Source organism: Taudactylus pleione, unplaced genomic scaffold, assembly GCF_031769625.1.
Source record: "Taudactylus pleione unplaced genomic scaffold, aTauple2 ptg000016l, whole genome shotgun sequence".
Classification (NCBI taxonomy): Eukaryota; Metazoa; Chordata; class Amphibia; order Anura; family Myobatrachidae; genus Taudactylus; species Taudactylus pleione.
In genome coordinates this window covers 38,021,367-38,042,547 of record NW_028284418.1, presented here as the reverse complement: position 1 = coordinate 38,042,547, position 21,181 = coordinate 38,021,367, and the positions used below count along the sequence as shown (strand labels likewise).

At 41.2% G+C, this 21,181-nt stretch overlaps 1 protein-coding gene across 1 annotated transcript; it reads right to left on the bottom strand.

Annotated features, from left to right (window-relative positions):
- Positions 1-136: 136 nt before the first annotated feature.
- On the bottom strand, positions 137-12,058 carry NODAL (nodal growth differentiation factor). Its single transcript, XM_088473621.1, has 3 exons — positions 12,016-12,058; positions 3,913-4,682; positions 137-289 (listed from the first exon to the last, which is right to left on the bottom strand). Exons 2-3 carry the CDS (start codon positions 4,543-4,545, stop codon positions 137-139), a joined length of 786 nt encoding a protein of 261 aa, XP_088329747.1. The 5' UTR covers positions 4,546-4,682; positions 12,016-12,058.
- Between the last annotated feature and the right edge of the window lie 9,123 nt (positions 12,059-21,181).

The following is a 21,181-nucleotide window of genomic DNA, read 5'->3' as shown; positions in this document are numbered from 1 at the left end:
AAAGATGCGCAAGGTGTCCACAAGTTCGACCTTGATGTCTCCAATGAACAAATTCAGGCTCCATTTTTATGTTGACAGGTGAGGAGAAAATAAGCCACAGGTAATACTGGAATATGGATTCTTTGTGCTGCAGACATCACTGGCATCCACACTCTTCTACAACCATGGCTTCATGCTTCTGGAAGGTGACATCCATGTGATCGTAGTAAGCCATACTGAGAGAGCTCATCTTGATGGGAACACAGCACACCTCTGGAGCCTTTTCTTTATCATACAAGTTTACTAAGCTCTGCAATGAAAACCCAACAAGCAGTTAACTTGGAGCAGTTATGATGACTATAATTTTACTTTTGTCGAAACATGAAAAATGGTGCAATGTAGGAATATACATTATGCTTGCACAGTTACATATTTCATTTCTACTTCCTATTAGTTGGTGCTGCTTTGAATATAATTCAGCAAATAACTAATGATGACTTCTGATATGCGGAACTTGTATCCGGTTACTCTCTTCCTTATTTTCTCCTTTTTACCATCATGCAGCAAAATGATTTATGAGTGACGGCTGTTCTGCATTTAATAAATGTGTTTGCCTGGGTTTCCTCCTGTGCTGCACCTTCCTCCCACACTCCGAACACATACTGTTGGTTAATTGGCTACTGATTAAATTAACCCTACTGTGTATACATGTGGTCGGGAATATCGATTGTAAGCACAACTAGGTGCAGGGACTGATGTGAATGATTAAGTATTCTCTCTGTAAAATTGTTGCATAATACATAAGCTCTATATAAATAAATAACTAGGTCTAGCTGAGATACTGATAACTTATACCGCTTTTATACCTAAATCCCGGGTCTGACACGAACGTTGGAACAGGGTTCCAAACCAGATCAGACCCGGCATTTAGCTGGCGCCGGGCCAGGAAATTCCTGAGTTGGCGCCGTTCACACCGGAGCTAGGTCTGCAGTGACCTGGCTCTTCCGACGTTGAAGAAGACTCTTGGAGATGACGTCATCTCCAAGCACCACTGAAGCCAGCCAATGGGCCAGGATGCGGGGCGCTCCAGGTCATCGTGACCCGAATCGCGCCGTTTACACTGCAGGGTTTCATGGGTTACCTGGGTTGTATTGCCGGGTCACTCCACCCGGGAATCCAACCCTGTCCCCTTTTACACCAAGGAGCTACCCGGGTTAACCCTGCAATAACCCGGGTTTTAGCTCTGGTGTAAAAGGGGTATTACAATGCTGATTGCCCAGTTGCAATATTCCCCTTTTTTACAAACAAAATGCCCAGTTGCAATATTTTTTTAGAAACAATTTATATTTAAATGGAAGCAACTTCATCTCTCAACCCACCATTCTCTCCATTCCAAGGGGGAGATTTATCAAAACTTGGCCAGAAATAAAGTACCAACCAATCAGCTCCTGTCATTTTTCAAACTCAGTCTGTAAAATGACAGTTAGAAGCTGATTGGTTGGTACTTTATCTCTCTCCAAAGTTTGATACATCTTCCCCCAAAGTACCAACCAATCAGCTTCAAACTTTAATTTTATAAGTAGTGTTTGACAAATTACATTTAGCAGCTGATTGGTTGGTACTTTATCTCTCTCCAAGGCTTGATACATTTCCCCTTTTGTCTCTCTCCAGGGATTTGATAGTTATCCCCCAATCAGATCTCTTCACCTACTTGAGATTCTAGCACTTCCTGATCAGTCAGCCCTTATTGTTGCAAACTACTACTACATACATTTATAGATTCTGTACCCAAACAATGTTATAGGGGACATGTATCAAACCTTGGAGAGATATAAAATGGAGAGAGAGAGTACCAACCCTTCAGTATTTAACTGCCATTTTAAAGGCAGCATATGAAAAATGATGGTTACATTTCAGGTTTTAGAGATATCCATGGTTTAGTACAGGTGGTTAAATCAAATTGACTGGGTTACTAATTAAGTCACCTGTGGTCAAGCATGGATAGCCTTAAAACCTGGACTGTTAAGGTGCCTTGAGAACAGAGTTTGGGAACCTCTGGACTATGCATATATCTGCTCTGATTATTGATGTCACACATAAGCCAATGGTATCAACCAAAAGGATTTTCAGCCCTGAAAGCTCAATTTCAAACAAATGCGTCCAATTTTGTTCCATTAGGACACATTTTAAATAAAATGATCAAGATGGCAGCCAGCTCTGCACATGTGACCAGTCTAAAGATTGCACACGCCATTTCAATTAATAGGGAGCTGTGGAGAACCAGATGATTCTTTATTATGCACTAAAATCACTTGCAAAACCTTTTTTATTTAAAGCTGTATAAAATTATTTTATTATTGTCTAGGGCTTAAACTTTACTAGGGGTTTTCATTATTTAAATAAGCATTTGCATGTCTTGGGGTATTTGTAAACTTTGCTAAAGGATGCTAATAATCTGGTTCATTTAAACAAGAAGCTAGCCATATGCTAATTAAACAGGACTTCCTGCTGACTGTCTTAGAGAGTGTAAGAATGTGAGATTATCTCACTTTTCCTCACAGCAAGTGGTCAACGATGCGTGAAGTTTGAAGAAGGTCAAAATCCACAGAGAAGTTCAAAATGAAAGTGAATATACTCAAATGGGACAGTGTGTGTGTAAAGCTGGTTAAATTCAAAATCGTATCTACCTTATATGAAAAAATAACTTGAATATTTATTTTCTGACACTGCAATGCACCTTCATTCACTCATGTAAGTGTTTCATTGTACATGACATAGGTCTAGCTGAAGTTAGGTGACCAATTTCTTGCCAACCTGGTTTCCGAATACTAAGCTCTAGCTATTTCCAAGTTCTGTAAATATTCTCACAAAATACTGAGCACAATTTGAAGGTGCTCATACCCAGTGTATTGTATCCAGCCAATAAGTTTGTTTAGATGTCAAGCAGGACATCTGGTAAAACCAGTCAGACAATAAGCTTGTCTGACTGGTTTTACCAGATGTCCTGGGGTAAATTTACTAAAAGTTGATTTTGGGTTCCATTTAAAATCAGCCATAATAGAACCAACATCCCCACAAAAACGATGACAGTGTTTCTATTCAAAATAGATCATTTGCTAACAGTTGATTTTGGGATCCATTCTGATTTCGATGGTGCATTGGTTTCTATTTAAAGTTTTATTTGAAGTTCTAAATGTGTTCTATTCACCCTCAATAGAACCCAAAATCATACACAAGCATTCCTATTGGCCAACACATGTCACATGCACTGTATTACCCACAAACACCTTCATCCCAGTGCTAATTTGCATTCCCATGATTTTTAAAAAGTCATTGCTATGTCTTTAAATGCCAGATTTATACAGCCAGAGTGCCCCACATGCTTCTCTCCCATGTGTTATCATAATTTTCAGTTTTCAGACAATTCTACATTATTTAAAATGAAATAGAGCGGTTTCCCATGGTTATATTGAAAATGGCGATTCATGGGTCAATTTTCAAATCGACTGTTAATAAATAAGCTTTTTCTACTGATGGCTATGAGGAAGTAACGATAGTCCTTTTGAAGTTCTATTTGTGTGTGAAGTCGAATTTCTGGGGATTTTAAGATGATTATCAAAATCACAACCAATTCACCTCAAGATCACCACAAATAGAATGGCACTGAAAATCGACCTTTAGTAAATATACTCCCATGTGTATATACATGTTTGGCTAAATATGACAGAAATCCTGCCATATCACCTGCTATTTGGGTAATGTTACAGTTTATTACTTACAAATACATAAAATTGAGACTTTATCTCTATATTTTAATAATTTACTCCCGGCAGAAACTTGTATTGTCTCATATTGCTGGATGATAAAAAAAATATAAAAAAAACCCAAAAAACTATTTTTACTTTTTAGCTACATTAGCAATTGTTTATGTACCTGAAGGTATGAATGATTGTTTGGTTTGACACTCTCGTTCACTGGACTTGGACATGTGCCTTCACACCGATAAGCATTGTATTTTTTGGGATGAATGATCCAAGTAGCCCAACCGATCATCTGGAAATCCACAATGAAGTCCACTCTTCTGCAAAGATTGCTAGTATTGTTAGCATGTGGAGCTTGCTTTATGCTTTGAACACGATCTCTGATCATGTGGCTTCTTCTTCTACGTCTTCGTGATATAGTATTGTTTTTGAAGACCGACAGTGGTGTAAGGTATTTGGATTGTGTTGCATCTAGCAGGAGCGTAGCAGTCACTGAGGACCTCTTCTTCTTGGAAGAATTGGAATATACAAACATGAGTACCTGCTGTTCTGTGTTGTCCTTGTGTCTCCATTTTCTATTTTCTTCTGACAGCTTTTCTCTAAGTGTCCAATGAACAGGAGTGTGGATACCAACTTTATCAGTATTTTCAAACCACTTGTGGACTATCTCTGTAGCTTCTAACACTACCCAACTTTCGGAATCTCTAGACTGAGGAGAACTTTTAAATGAACCTAAATGAAGATTGTTTGGGCATAACTCATGAGTCTTTCTGCATGTTGAGTCTTCATGAAAAACATCAATCATCACCTGCACCCCATCACCAGGTGGCTTTGCTAATGCAGTTTGCCTAAATCGAACCTCTGCAAACTGAAGCTCTTCATCGCGGTTGAGAGAAGAAAAATCAAACACAAGGATGTATCTTTCTCCCACTTGTTTGAAGTCTGTTTGAAAGAAAAAAAAATGTTTAACACAAATTAGTAAGAATTGCAAAAACACAGCCATATTAAAGGGATATAATAAAAACAACATTTGAAGAGAATGATAATAAAAAATATATTACTGTATATAGCGCTTTTCTCAATTTTTCAATAGTACTTAAGGTCATCCGATTCACAGTCAATGAGGCCACCATCTTGGGCACATTACTTGTTAAAGCGACATAATAAACAATCCTTAGAAATATGACACACAGTGGTAGAAATACAGAAAACACGTCAGATGCGTAAATCATATCAAATACATAGATCATCAGTTATACGTATATGTCATACAAAAGGTGCCAAATGACATATGGAAAACAAGATACCCACTTAATCAACAGTTCTACCATCATTCCTACGACAGGATCAGGATGGCTGCTGTTGCCAGGGCTATGTGATCTGCAGGATGCAGGTCGCCTCCTGCAGATCAGAGCTGCACCTATGGGTAGAGACTTATACCTGAGTGCACACGCCCCCCACCCTCAAGTCACCCAGTGTGGCCGCCGGCACCCCCCTGTATAGCGCGCATCTCCAGATAGGCTATGCCCCCTCTCAATACCGAGGCCCGTAGCCACTCTCTACTGCCCTGATACACACTACAATCTTTTGCCCATCATGTAAAGCTCTCTGCCCAGCATGGGATGTGGTTAAGATCCCGACAACTGGGATGCCATCTGCCGGAACCCCGGCACCGGAATCCCGATCGCCGAGAGAACACTGGCAACGGAATCCCAACATGACTGGGAATGCTGAAGCCGGGATCCTGGCAGATGGCATCTCGATCAGAAGTAGACCGGGGAAAGGTAAGTATTGGCCGCTGGGGGGGAGGGTTAGGTTTAGGCACCCCAGGGGACTTAGGGGTAGGCTGTGAGAAGGGGGAGGATAGAGTTAGGCTCTAGACAGGGGGGGTTAGGTTTAGGCACTATGGGAGGAGGGTTTCGGTTAGGCACTAAGGGGGGAGGGTTAAGTTTAGGCACTTACCGGGTGAGTTAGGGTGCAGGTTAGGGAAGGTTAGTATGAGGGTGCAGTAAAGGAGGGTTAGGGGGTAAAAAGGACAGGGGAATTTTACTCACTGTTCCCCTGTCGGGATTTGAACTGATGCCGCTGTCAGTGTACTGACACCCGGCATCCCGCGATTCCGCCTAGCATAACTGCCTTATTCTCAGTAAGGTCCTATCCCTAACTTCTATACCTAAATAAACCACTATGATATCCACCAGAGAACCTTATGTTTTGATACCATGGAGTGAAAATCAGTGACTAGGAAAATAAAATTACGCTCAGAACAATTAAATCATCATTCAGCTAATCATGTACATGATCAGTGGGTGCGCAGCACATTCCTCTAGGGTGTGCACCCTGGGATAATCTAGTGAGGGATACTAAGTGCCGAGAGGCGAGTCTCTTGTCCACCTGGGTTTGTGTCTAGCACTATAATCATGTAATCAACCCTTCTCCTCATCATGTCCCCCCACTCTCCCAATATCATGCCCCTTCCAATTTCCCGCTATATTACCATGTTTCCCATTAATACCACCACCTCCGTAACCTCAATCACCTATAACAATAGTATATCACACACTAGTACCCTCAATTCATATTATGATAAATAGAGCTGGACAGTTTTATATAGAACAGGTACTGTACAACTCACTGCTATGTTCTCAGCCCCTCCATTAGTGAGAGAAGTGAAGGGGAGGGGGCTTCTGTACTGATACGTCCTGAGAGTCATTCTGTGACACATCACCATAATGCTGGTGGCACAGGTACTTTTGCTGATAAGCACGAAGATGGTGTTCGACAATAGGGTGTGCTTGGGCACACCCTTGGACCCGCCTTGACCCTATGTGTGCATGCCTATGAATATAATGCGTATAAGGCTGTTTTGAAGTTTGTATTTTATATAGCAAAACATTCACGGCAACACAGCAGGTATAACATTAGAGATTGCAGGTGGACAGATGAAGGGTACACAAAGCCATACATATCTATATGCACATGACAATATAAATAAGCATTTCATGCTGACATTTTGTTCTACAATGGAAGTCTTTACAGCCATGATCATCTTTCTCAGACTCAGTGATAATGTGCAGAATATACTGTGGGCAAAGGAAATTACAGATTTTTGGGACTTATATCTGCACCTCCGAATCCAGAAAGTTCTGAAAAATTAGAAGGTTAAGTTAATTAGTAATTGTCCTACACAACTAAATTTCAGTTTTTGCATGTAGGTACAGAGGGGTCTATGTACTAAGCCTTGGAGAAAGATAAAGTGGATGGATATAAAATACCAACAAATCAGCTCCTATCTGTCATTTTGCAAACACAGCCTGTAAAGTGACAGGTAGGAGCTGATTGGTTGGTACTTTATCTCCATCCACTTTATTTGCTGGGTGCTAGCTGCCTTGATGATCTGTCATCTGGGGGCTGTACTGTGTTACGTGCACTGGGAGCACAATCAGTTTCCCAAATTAAATGTTGAGCGTATATGTTGTGTTACAACATATATAATAAGGTTAAGGAAGTAACAACGAAAACAACTGCAATACCAAATATTGCTGGTAACAGGTTTGTTATGTATGATGTGCACAATTAAATGACTTGAGAGAAGTGGAACAGTGACACAGAAATATAGAAATAGGTTGTGGAATTATTATTGAATGGACACATCTGTTTAGATTAAATCAAAGCAAATATCTGTTTATCAAATATTGGCCCTCATTCAGAGCCGTACGCTCTGAGCAGAGCGCACGCTCTGAATGAGGGCCGGGCTCCATTTTCATGGAGCGTCCTCCTGGACGCTCGTATAGCTGTGGGTCACCACCCACAGGCTATACGAGCGTGCATTGTGATGGTCGCGATGGTCGAGACCATCGCGACCATCGAATTTGCGAGCCGAAGCCTGCGGAGTGATTTTGGCTCTATCAGAGCCAAAATCACTCCCACTGACATCACTAGTGATGTCAGTGGGCCGGCTTCTGACGGGAGGCGTTCCCGTGGGAACGCCCCCGTCAGGGAGGCACGCCCCCGGCACGCCCACCAAAGGGGGCGTGCTGTCAATCAACATTGACAGCACACCCCCTTTGATCGGACACAACGAGCGAAGGACTTTCCTTCGCTCGTCGCGTCTGGCGCATTAGCACGACGGAGCTCCCTCCGTCGTGCGCATGTTCAGTCCATAACATCGACCCACTTGCGAGCGGACAGCCGCTCGCGAGTGGGTCTGAATCAGGCCCATAGTTCTCATTATATTGTTCCACATAGCACTGTTGATCTGTATCAAAACATTACCATATATAATATAGGAGAAATTATAATATGGGCATGTTCCTGTTTTATTACACAATTCCAACCTCATCGTGCATCTTAGTTTTCCTTGTCTACCTCATTTGCATTTAGTTGTTGGAGTGGATTAGATTGTGCTCTTTTCACTTAGACGACGTGTAAATTTATGCCTGTAGGGCCTGTTGTCTTGTCACTTCCTTTTTTTACAATTGTAAAGAGTGGTAAACAAGGTTTAAATAACCTACTAAGTGGTGATCACTTAAGTAATCCTTGCAGAAGACACGTACAGTACATCTAGTAAGATTTTCACACTACTTAATTTTGGTATTTGTAAAGGATATTGCAATTCCTCTGACAGAAATGTCATATATATAAACCTGCATGGTGTGTGTCTGTAATTGGATTCACTATTTCTTGTTTTAGGCACTGTCTTGTTTTGTAATAAGTACGTACAGTATGACTATGTGTTTGTGTGTGTGTAAGCTATACTTCTGTTGGGTACTGGCATGAATACTTCAGTATTAATCTACAGTATATATGTTACAAAGAATAAGTCCCACTTACGACCTGATTTAGGGGCATATCTATTAACCACTTGTTTTCCAAAGAAAGCTCAGAAATTTACTATTTTTTATGATTGAATTAGTTCAAGAACATCTATTTATAACTTATCCAAAACAATTTGATTAAAAAAATAAAAAAATAAAAAATATATATATATATATATATATTTTAAATGCATAACATTAATATTGATTTTAAAATTGATCAACCACATATCGGCCTGTTTATGACCGGAGCATAGCGATATCGTGGCTTTACATTGGGGGGGGATTGTAGAGAGACGGCCTGGGCCCCATTACTCTCGGCAGGGGCATGGCCTAATCACAGGAGGTGTAGCTACACCTCCCTTAGATAAAAAAATCTATATATGTAAGGTGGGGGACGCTGCGTGCCCCTCAGCCAGGGGCAAATCCAAGGGGGGGATGCAATCAGGGTGAGGCAGAAGAGAGGAGACTGCTGCTGCTACTCAGTGGCAGTAGTTTGCCTGGTCCCACTGCAGCCCAGCACACAGCAGCATGTTCTGGGATGCTGACAGGTATGAGGGAGGGGGGTGCATTGGATCTGGGCCCCTACAACAAGCCCAGGCATAGGTAATTAGTACCCCCACACACACCCTCCCTGGTGCCCTGCAAACAGTGGAGGAGGGTGCAAGGATGCGGAGAGGCAGCTATAAACAGCAATAAGGAATCATATTTAGTGGGGGAAATTTGCATTATTGTTAAATATGCCCCTTAGAGTTAGACATAATATTAGAAGTGGTCATATAATTCCTTATACTAAAAAGTACCTACCGATTTGCCTGTCACTATTGTCACTACAAGTACTTGGAGAATAACCTAATAGACTAGGGAGTACATTATTGGTAAATGACCTTCACAGGAAAGTAAAGCACTTTCGTAAATGAAAGTAATATAAATTATTTATTTAAATGTAATAATACCACTATATATGTAATCATTGTAAATTTTCAAGGCACTAATGCTACAGGTATCTCCTATGTATAATACAATTGTTGTTCTTTGTTATGTGAATTTGATAAAAAATAGTCACTAAATAACATGATAAAATAAAGCTGGATGCCCTGACATTCTATATATATTAAGGTGATAAGATTTCTAACATACATTTTAGAAATTAAAACCAAAAAAACATTTATTATGAAACCCTGTTTTAGGAGAAGGCCAGAAAAGGAACCCACTAAAGCCTTATGATCTTAATGCACTGGATGTGGATGAGTTCGGTAAGTCTTGTGAGATTTCTATAGGGCTACCAGAGCCATGCCTCAATTCATTACCCCTAAGCCTACTGGAGAACAATACTGGGGAACTGCCTGAGCAGCTGAAGGTTAGCAGGAGTCTTCTGATGATGTCCAAGAAAAGGATGTGTATTGGTGTTTTGTGCAAGGATTACATTAAAGTGTGTCTGATGGGACATTTATACATGTGTAGCTACACCGGCCTTTATATATAGCAAAGTAAAACAACAAAACTGAATTTCAGAAACAGCATTTCTTGTAATCAATGCCATTGTTATCATCTCTTCTGAAAAGAGCATGAAACATTGTATAAAAAGGTAAAAATATTTTTATATCAATATGATGCTTAGTAGACTTCCTAATAACCTGCAGGAGGTCAGGGGTGCTTTAAGACAGGAGGGAGCCTGTCTGCAAATCAGAGCCGTAACTAGACTTTTTGGTGCCCCCCACCTCATTTTTTAAATAGGAACATAAGATAGTGAACCTGAAAAAGGTCCCATAGCCTTATGGGGAAGGGCAAGGGAAGTGATAGGGGAAGCCAGGAGATGCTGGGGTAAAAAGAAGAGGAAGCTACAAGTGAGAATGATAATAAATAGAAAGATTGACAGGCCCAAACAGCGCCCCCTGCCCTGCGATGCCCTGTGCCATGGCACTGGTCGCACCACCCTAGTTATGGCCCTGCTGCAATTATCCGTGGTCCTACTACCTACTGACAATATTGCGCAGAAGATAGCAAAGACTGGCACAATGCCAAAGTATTTCATATCTTCTGTGTATGCACCATATTTCTGGCAATATCTTTGGAAATATGATGTAGGTGCCATATTTGTGAAGAAAACACCAAAATATGGTACTGGTAGCCTCCGGGTCAGACATTGTAATGGGTGCAGAGTGTGCGGGCATCCCTTGATTTAGGGGCCTGTGTGTACATACACCCTGCACCCATTATAGATAAGCCATTGCAGGACATTGCAGGTTGAGATAGATTTGCTTCCTAACAGACAGTACATATGGACTCACTTGTGGCATCACACACAGTAGCAGCACCACCACATAACTCTTATCACACAATGTAAATGCTACTACTACTGCCATTATCACCTATGGAATTCATCACACACTCCATTGTTTCTAATGAATACTTCAGCCCAACTATTAGCATACCTCTGTTTATAGGCTCAGATGGCAATTCCGCCTGCTAGTAGGCTTGAGACAAGGATAGGACATTGGTAACCTGTCTTTAGTTTGCCACTACAGTAAGTCTCAAAACCGCACCCAAATAATGTGGTAACATGAATTTATGATCTAGTTTGGACTAAACTGAGGGTTCACTAACATACAAAGGAATGCCATTAACAGGTCTTTCTTTACTCAATGGAGATTAGAAAACGATTTATTAATAAGCAATTCGGTTACATAATATTTTTCAGCAAGATCTGAAACATTGATTATCAATGTTTCCATTCTTTATTAAATAAGAGAAGCCCTGTGAATTCAGTTCTGTTGAATTATATTATCAGAATTGTAATTAGGTATTTCTGAAATATTATTAAAGTGTATCAGGCAGATCCTATACACATACAAAGAATAGTATAAACAAAATGTAAATCTAAATACAATTCTGAGAGGAAACAGGTTTACAATTAATTTACTGTATTGTATGTCAGCAAATGATTGGTTACCATAAGGCGGGTTGCTTTGTAGCTTACATTGTGGTTTCCTTTTCTAAGTTAGACAGTGGCCACAAGTCATGGTCATTTGATGAAGGATGTAGCTACATTTTACATAGTTTTATGTTGCTTTATTATCTAGATTTATCTTTCTTATCATCAGTATATTGTTGAGTATTTACAATATAACCATCCATAATTCACTGTTGCAGCACATATACTATGAAATCAACAGTCAAAAGCTAAACACCAGATCATACTTGATGTCCAGAAATATATGTGACTTACTGGACTCACTGTGAAATGTCACTCTCAGTATAAATACATCTGGTACAAATATCATTCAAATTGTAGGCAAAAGTTATATAAAAACATATGGCACTAATAAAAAAAAAGTATAAATCTATGTGAATGTGTTGCTTCCAATGCTTATTTTTATCAAAATTATTGCAATGTTGTGAATAAATAAATAAATACATGACTGAGGTTATAATATAAGTGGATATGCTTAGCTTACTTTTAGCAGTCAGGCTCCTGATTATATCAGCTTGTGGACTGGATGGAACCCCTTGTAGTGCTTTTGGCTCCAGTTCTATTCCATGTCTGGTTTCTAGGCGATGAAAACCTTGGTAGAGGCTCATCATGAAGTTGGGCAGGTTAGGTGAGGCCAGATTGTTGTCCATTGTTCTGTCAGTCCTATTGGCATACTCTTGTACAATGTTAGATTTCAGTCCAAAATAGCTTTTTACCACGTAGCTTGTTGTCCCAGGTATGAGGAGCAGTAGAAGACAGTGTAAAGGGGCAGACATTGTGACCCTGTGTGTGTGTGTTGCTCCTCTGACAGAATAAAGTGTGCCCAGCTTTTTATTGGCCTTCACTTGAATGACTTATGCATATTCACAAGTCTATTAACAGGACATTCTGTCTAAGCCTATTGAAAACTAAGTAAGTGTTACACCTATGTCTGGGGGACTTCTTTGTGTTTGTCTATATGGATTAGAGAAGATAATGAAATGTGTATTTGGTGTAAAAGTATAGAACATACTTTATCTCCTACAAACCAAAATGCAGTAAGGAATACTATACAAAATTTGTTGTAAACGCTCACATTTTTTTAAATTAAAGCATCTTAAGTGCAAAGCTGCAACTGAAGACTTTCCCCAATTTTTGAACAGATACACAGTAATAACTACTTTGTGTGTCCTATAATGAATTGTGAGATTCAATAACAAATATTAGCACCAACTGTTGCATTCAGGTACAAATTTGCACCATAAACTAAGAAATACAACGCTCAAACTATACAATACATGTGACTAAGTAAGCATAAAAAAACACATTTAATATATATATAAAGTTATAGGAATATCATATATGCATATTACAAATAGCAATTGAAATAATAAAAATAGCAGCAATATATAGCAGTAAGCAAAGCCATAACTAGACTTTTTGGTGCCCTGTGCCAGACAGAGCATTAGCGCCTCCCTCCGCCATTTTTCAAATAGGGCCATAAGATAATGCACCTGAAAAAGGGCCATGGCCTCATGGGGAAGGGCCAAGGAAGAGATAAGGGAGGCCAGGAGATGCTGGGGATAAAAGAAGAGGAAGCTACAAGTGAGAATGATAATAAATAGGAAAATTGACAGGTCCGAACAGCGCCCCCTGCCCTGCAGTGCCCTGTGCCATGGCACCGGTCGCACTACCCTAGTTACGACCCTGGCAATAAGTATTCCAGGGTGGAGTCCCGAATATGAGTCTGCAGGTTATTATCCTTACGTCTAAGGAGTCAATTAGGTATAGCCAGACCAAATGAAAGTGGAGATAGTTTACCAGTCCATAGTGGGTCTCATCAGGTTTTTAGCAAAATGTCCTCGCAGAGGGTTGTATGGTTATCCTGGAGTCCTGGGCTGGAAAAGTCACTTGAAAAGCAAGAAGGTCTTGGCTAGTTTTAAAGTGCAGTGCAGGGATATCCAATCCTGGTAGCTGGCTGGGTATTGTGGTCTTTGCTTAACGGGTTTCACCGAGTAGCTCTCAGCTTCTTCAGAAACAAATGTGGTCTATGCTGCTCTGTTAGGGATTCATATACCCTTAGGTAATTGGATTAATGCATAACACGTGTAGTACAACAATAAAATACCTGATCGCATGTAATATTGTGCAGAAATTTTGCACATCTTGAAGACAATCCTATTAAACATTATAACAACATCTGTGTATTGGGAAATTCTTAGAAATCAAAAGAATAATGTTTGTTTACCTCATAAGAATGATCATAGTTGTTGGCGTCTGTTCCAGTCATGTGACATGTCTCCAAGTCACGTGTCACAGAGCTACCGGTGAGTGTTATCATCAAAACACAATGCGTACTTGGGATTTTTGAGAAATAGAGTCTAAGCATAAAGAATATAAAACACGTACAGAACAGTTTGTGAAATTCACTAACTAATCACTGGGATATAATGAATGGCAGAAAACAAAAACATGTTTACTTTCTAAATGGAAATTCTTTATAAACAAATTTAGGTTATACAGTATAATAAATGACCAAACTATACTGATGTTGAAAAAAAGAGTTGCTGTATTATATAATACTTAAGACACAGATATAAAAGGACAAAAGTGTTAATAATCACTCATGAAAGTATTTAATGAGTACTCAGAATAATTGTAACCAATTCGATTGCACCATATATACCCTAAAGATACTAGGTGGTATATTTACTAAGGTGCGGGTTTATAGAAGTGGAGATGTTGCTCATAGCAACCAATCAGATTCAAACTACAGGTTGAGTCTCCCATATCCAAAATGCTTGGGACCAGGGGAATTTTGGATAACTGAATATTCCGTATTTTGGAATATTTGCATTTTATAATGAAAAATTTTGGGAATAGGACCCAAATATACACACAGAAAGCATTTATGTGTTATATACACCTTATACACACAGCCTGCAGGTAATTTTATACAATATTTTCAATAATTTTGTGGCTCAAACAAAGTTTGTGTACAGAAATGAAATTAATTTATGTTTCATATACACCTTATACACGCAGCCTGTAGGTCATTGTATACAATATTTGTAATAATTTGTGCCTTAGACAAAGTTTGTGTACATTGAGCCATCAAAAATCAAAGGTTTCATTATCTCAGTTATGCCAAAATAATTCTGTATTTCGGAATGTTTCCGTTTTTCGGAATATTTGGATATGGGAGACTCAACCTGTATTATCTTCTAGAATCTAGAAGGTGCTAGATAAATGATAAGTAGAATCAGATTGGTTGCTATGGGCAACATCTCCACTTCTATAAACCGCACTCTAGTAAATATACCGCTGGGGCTGATGCAGAGCTGCACACAAATCTGTCTTGTAGATGGTTGTTGCGGTTTTCAGCATTGCACATACTCCATAGCATATAGTATGCATCTCATATGCATGTATACATATTGGTGAATGTGCATAACTGGGTTGAAATAGGGTGTTTGCACGTAGGTTAGGTGTAGTAAGGGTGTGTCTGTGTGGCTATGTAGGGTTATGTATATGCAGAGATGCAGTTGATTTCAGCCAGATCTAAGGCACCAAGGTGCAAGTGCGTTGCGCCGATAGTGATGACAGCTATGACTCCAAGCATATGGATAGGGGTGGTGCTGTTTCACTTAGGGCTTAATTCAGAGATGTATGCAAACTGCAAACCCGATGGTTTTATATATGCGAATGCGCAGAAGCCACACTGCCCATGCCGGGGGCTGCATGATTGACATGTGTGTCAGCCCCATTTTCTGGGTGTACTGACGCCAGTGGCTGCATCATTGGACTCAGCTTCATGTGCTTCAGCAGCATGAATTTCCCAACCATCGGGAGTACCCTGAGGGTTACTCATATGACCGATGGTCACACAGATGATCCGATGCTGCATCCTCTGACACAGCAGCAGATCAGAGAATGTGACAGGAGGCGTCTATATACACAAGATGCCTCCTATGACAAAGATGCAGCAGCTGTGTTATATGCATCTATCTCTGAATCAGGCCCTTAGCTCTGTGCACATAAGGAAAATGGAATTGTGGTTAATGTGCATGTAACTCTGAATCAGCTTCACTATATTAAGGTCTTAACTCAAAGTACCAACCAATCGAGTTCTAAATGTAATTTTACAAACCCAACCTGTAACATTACAGTTAGAAGCTGATTGGTTGGTACTTTATTTCTCTCCATTTTATCTCTCTCCAAGCTTTGATAAATTCCCCCCAATTCACATCTCTCCCCTTAAGCATTTTACTACCACTTGGAATGGCACTACCATGCACTGGATGCACTAAAAAGTATTTGTCTGATTAAGTATAATAGATAAGAAAAAATTTAATCATGCTGGTCACTCTCGCCAAACAGTATATGGAAAAATTGTATAAGATCAGGGCATTCAGCACTCGGGTTAAATCACTACCTAGATTTACAAAGAAGACTGTTAGTGTGCTTGGTAAATACTGTAACTGGACTAAGCTGTACTAGGCTCTGTCTTTGGTTCATTTGGCATCCATTGACGTTGCCTTGACTATCTTTTGTCACAGTGCTCAGTTGAACTATATATTAACAAGCACTCAAGCTTGCACAAGTACCCGAAATGAAGTTTAACTGTTGACTTCTAAAATGCCACTATCCTATAAATGTTCTGTGAGACAATTGGGACAGTGAAGAATTGTCCTAGAAATTTAAACACATCAGTGCACTCCCCCTGCAGAACAATGCACTCCGCCAGTAGAACAGTGCACTCCGCCAGCAGCACAGTGCACTCCGCCTGCAGCACAGTGCACTCTGCCAGCAGAACAGTGCACTCTGCCAGCAGAACAGTGGACTCTGCATGCAGAACAATGCACTCCGCCTATGATAAGGAATTAGAATAATGATCATGGGTATCTCTATGCTAATGGGTAACTTGGTGTTCACATGTGACGGAACTAGCCCTGTGCAGTCAAAATTTTTGTTGTTTTGGTATTTTATGGAGCCATGAGCAGCTATGTATTACTATGGGATACTATACATGGCACAATGTAACTGGTAAAAACAAAAACATAACACATTTGCTAACCAGATCTGCAATTGTGTAGCCAGTCTATACAAACAAAAATAACTGGAGACATTTCTAAAACAAAATATAACACCTGTTTAAAGGAAAGATAGATGCAGCTAGAAAGTATAAACAGCTGTACTGTGCACTGTATTGTGTTCACATATTGTCAAAATTCCTGTTCCCTTTTTACTACAAAACAAAATACATTCGCTATGCTCATTGGTTAAAATGTGCAGTATTTAAATTTATGGGACAACCCTATGTCCTGGTACATAATGAATCATTTGCTATTTCAGCCTTAATTACAGAACATATATTGCTGCTGGTTGTAAGGATGTAAATGAGTGATTTCTGACAATAGGGGGTGGTACTACTTGAGTTTTGACACTTTGCCACTTAGACTAATTACCCCCTGTGGTGTGTGTACTGTAATTAATATGTAAGGCTCCGACAACATGCTGTAAGTAAATCCAGACACCAAGCAACACCAGGCTCGTCCTGGGAACCTACAGAAAAAAACACAAGTTGCTTATATAAACAAGATAGAAATAACATTCAGAAATCTACATCTTTATAAGAGGTGGGAACTGATATCATTGTAAAATGTGCACTTTGAAACACATTTTTCTGTAATATTGTCCTTGTCAATTATAAATTATAACAAGTGAAATATAGCTGCTCATCTGAGTGTGAGTGAATACATATTGAAGTACTGAGTAAGAAGTCTCTGTATGCAAATGTGCCTCTCCATCCCCTTCTCTGTCCTTATAAATATACAGTAGATACAAAAGTTGGCCTTGTCGCTACACAATATTTAATTATTAGGTTACAATCAAAGGCGGATTTCTTCTAGGGTCTGCAGGGCTGTAGCCCCCCCAGTAAACTCCACCACTCCCTTGTGAGCCACCAGTCTCTCACTATGTACCTACCTTCCTCCTGTGGCTACTATAATAAAAGCAGTAGTGGCTTCTCATTGTAAGTGTTTTCTGCTAATCACAGGTCAGACAGGCAGTCCCAGGGGGAGGAGTGTTCCTTCCCTGGAACTGACAGTCCAGACTGCATTAGAATATAGAGCGCTTCCAATGGGAAGCCTCTTCAGCTCTTATTATAGCAGCCTTATTCAGCTTTTAGGGGCTGCGCCTTGCGGCGATACTGTTTTTGCTGCGCATGCACGAGGCTTCATTGTGGTGTTTTTTCGATATTATTTTTTTCGCGCATGCGCAATAAATAGGGGCTGGGCCACAGCCGAGGCTAGGGAAGAATGCTGGAGCCCGGACAGCGCCCCCATAGGAGGAAGGTAATGCTGCTGGTTACAATACAGTGTCTTCACAAAAGCACTTTCCACTGTGTGACGCGTATTGTAGAGTTGTCTGAATCTTGAGATAGGCGTAAATATATATATAATATATATATTTTACATGCAGCTTATGTTATGAGTTGTATCATCTCAGCATCAGCCCAGTAGTGTCTTGTATTTCCAGCACCATAGGCCTTGTAGTATAAGCACGCCACACTCTGAGATTAATGGAATTTAGAATGATTAGATACAGTGCTAGGAATTGATGTGAGACTAAAACCACTAAACTATATTTTCACTTACAGCTGACCACTTAAGGTGCCTACACACTCAACAATATTTTACACCAGGGGTGGGGAACCTTTTTTCTGCCAAGGGCCATTTTGATTTTTAGAAAATCATTCGGGGGCCATGCAAAATTATTAACTTAAAATTTGCCTCCTATATTTGGTTAAAAACGTTATTAACTCACCCTTAATGCGATGGCTGTAAGTAACTACTTCTCTTTCATATGTTGCCAGGCAGAGTCTGGAGGGGCAGTCCCTATGGATGTGTGACAGGCAGATTGATAAGGCAGCCCTGGGGTCCTCTCAGTCCCAACCAGCCTGATGACAGTACTGACTGTACACACCCCCTGCTGTGCCACCACTGCCTGCTTGCCCGAGCTGTTATGGGGGGTATCCACTTAGCAATTTAAACAAGCGATTGCACGATAACGATGTTGTTTTCGTGCAATCGCTTGCAAATCGCGCATACATCGTGCATGCATCGGGCATGTTTTGGAGGGAAGCGACCCACGATGCGCGTGCCCGCGGGTCTCTTCCGACATCTGACATCGCCCGTACACACAGGTAAACCTGACGATCTCGTCAGGTTCTGTATGTGCGGGGATGAGGGACGTGCCGGGACTGAACGAGTGAACGTTCAGTCTAGGCACATCACTAGCTATATGACAGCACGAGTGCAATGATTCCATCGTGCTCTCGTTTGTATATCTCTAAGTGGATACCCCCCATTAGGGTGAGACCCTGAACGCCCCTGCACTAACCAGCTCAATGGCAGCCATATGACAGCCCTGATTTCCCCCCCACTTGTGCACTGTCTGCCTGTCGCCGCTGATGGGGAGAGAGCCCTGCATGCCACTCAATGACAGCCCTGACACCCTGATCCCCCCCCTGTGCTACCTGCCGCAGCTGATAGGGAGAGAGCCCCTGCACTAATCCGCCCGATGACAGCCCAGACACCCTCCCCACACTGTGCTACCTCCTGATAGCCGATGACCCTCCTCCCACTGTGCTACCTGCCGCCGCTGATAGCACAGCGGGGGGAAGGGGTGTGTCAGGGCTGTCATTGGCTACCAGCCACCGATGACAATCCTGACATCCCCTCTCCCCTGCTGCGCTACCTGCCGCCGATGACAATCCTGACATCCCCGCTCTCCTGCTGCGCTACCAGCCGCCGCTGACAGCCGCTACACTACGCTGATTCTGCTGCTACTGCTGACAGCCGGCTGAGCTGGATGATTTCACCTTGCGGGCCGTATACGGCCTGCAGGCCGGAGGTTCCCCACCCCTGTTTTACACGATTGAACGCATCGGAATGACAAATCGTGTAATATATGTCCAAATCGTGAGTGTCCATTTGCCAATCTCATACACGATTTTGTGCAATAGATTTTGTGCACGATAGATCTTAAGTCAGATTGGACACTTTTTAGGACCATATCATGTCCTGGAGAGCCGGGGAGCTGCCGGGGAGAGTTCAAGGGAAATAGCTCATGTTATCGCATCATGAGCACATCGCCTAGTGTGTACGCACCTTTACTTCTTAGGGTAAACATATAACTCAGGTTTCTAATGTTCAGTGTTTACATTTTGGTATTGGTGTTTATTATTCATATTTGTATTTTTATTTTCTTTATCACAGGAAAATAAAATCATTGCTTTTCGGTGTTAATTCGATAATTACCCATTAAAAAGTAAAGAACTCCATACAATTTTGGATACCACCTTGATCAGTTTTGACAATTATTATTATCTTTCTTTTATATAGGCCGGCAAGTGTCTGTACCTGATATACAGGGAAAATTACAAAAATACACACAATCAATCCAATATAAAAAAGCTAAAACAGACAATAGAATGGGGACTATCAAACAGTAATAAATAAATAACAACTATGAGAGTTACAGCTAAGACAGTGACAGTTATTAACTGTAGCATTCAACGATCCAATGCCCTAGGAAAGGCATTAGAAAGGACAGAAATGATTAGAGTCACTGACTGTGAGTGAGAGGACACTGGACATAAGGATAGTGCAGAGTGAGAACCAAGAGGCAAAAGGGCTCGTAGGAACTTACAGCATTTGGGTGGGGGGGAGCATAGTTAAGAGATGAACTAGGAAAAGATGAGAGCAGGAAGTCCACTCGGGCTTGCGAGAGCTGAGACCCTACCACAGGGTCTCGCCGCAAGCCCGATGGTCTCGATAATCGCGACCTTCGCCAGGCAGCTCACAAAAGCTGTGGGTGGTTACCCACAGCTTAACGAGCGTCCTGGAGGAAAAAAAAAAATTCCTGCCCTGATTCAGAGGTAGCGGTCGCAAACAGCGAGCTGCTCTGAATCAGGCCCTGTGTGTTTGTTGTGGTCCCGGGGTGGTAACCTGAGAAAACACCGGAACAGGTTTAAACTGAAAGGTGGGTCGTTTAATGTGAATGTTTGTAGACATGAACAATAAGATAACATAAAGTCCAGTAATAAGCAAACTAATATATGTGGTAGGAGGGAACTGTAGTGAGTGGGAATAAATGAATATCCAGATCAGTGACAGAGATGAATGAGGTGAATCCAGATGGACTGTCAGAGTGAAGTGGAAATCCTGGTATGCTGAATAGTTGCTGAGAGGGATATCCGGTAATGCTGTGATGATGGCTGAGTGGGATTTCCGGTAATGCTGCGATGATGGCTGAAAGGGAAATCTGGTAATGCTGTGATGATGGTTGAAAGGGAAATCCTGTTATGCTGTGATGAGACCTGCGCAGGAATGGGTTAACTGAGGAGACAGGTTCAGGCAGGAGTGGGTCTGGTGGAAGGTGCAGGGCTGATCCCAGCGGACTGCGAGGCAAGGCAGAGCAGTGCAGGTTATGCAGGGAGCCGGAGACTGACAAGGAGCTGGGGCAAGCACCGGAGCAGAGAACTCTCTCACAGCTGACGTTGTGAACACGTTGTACTGGCAACTACAGGGCGCTCCAAACACCCTTAAATACCCAGTAACAGAGCGTGATAGGCCAGAGAAGCAGGTGACCCATAGACGATAGGC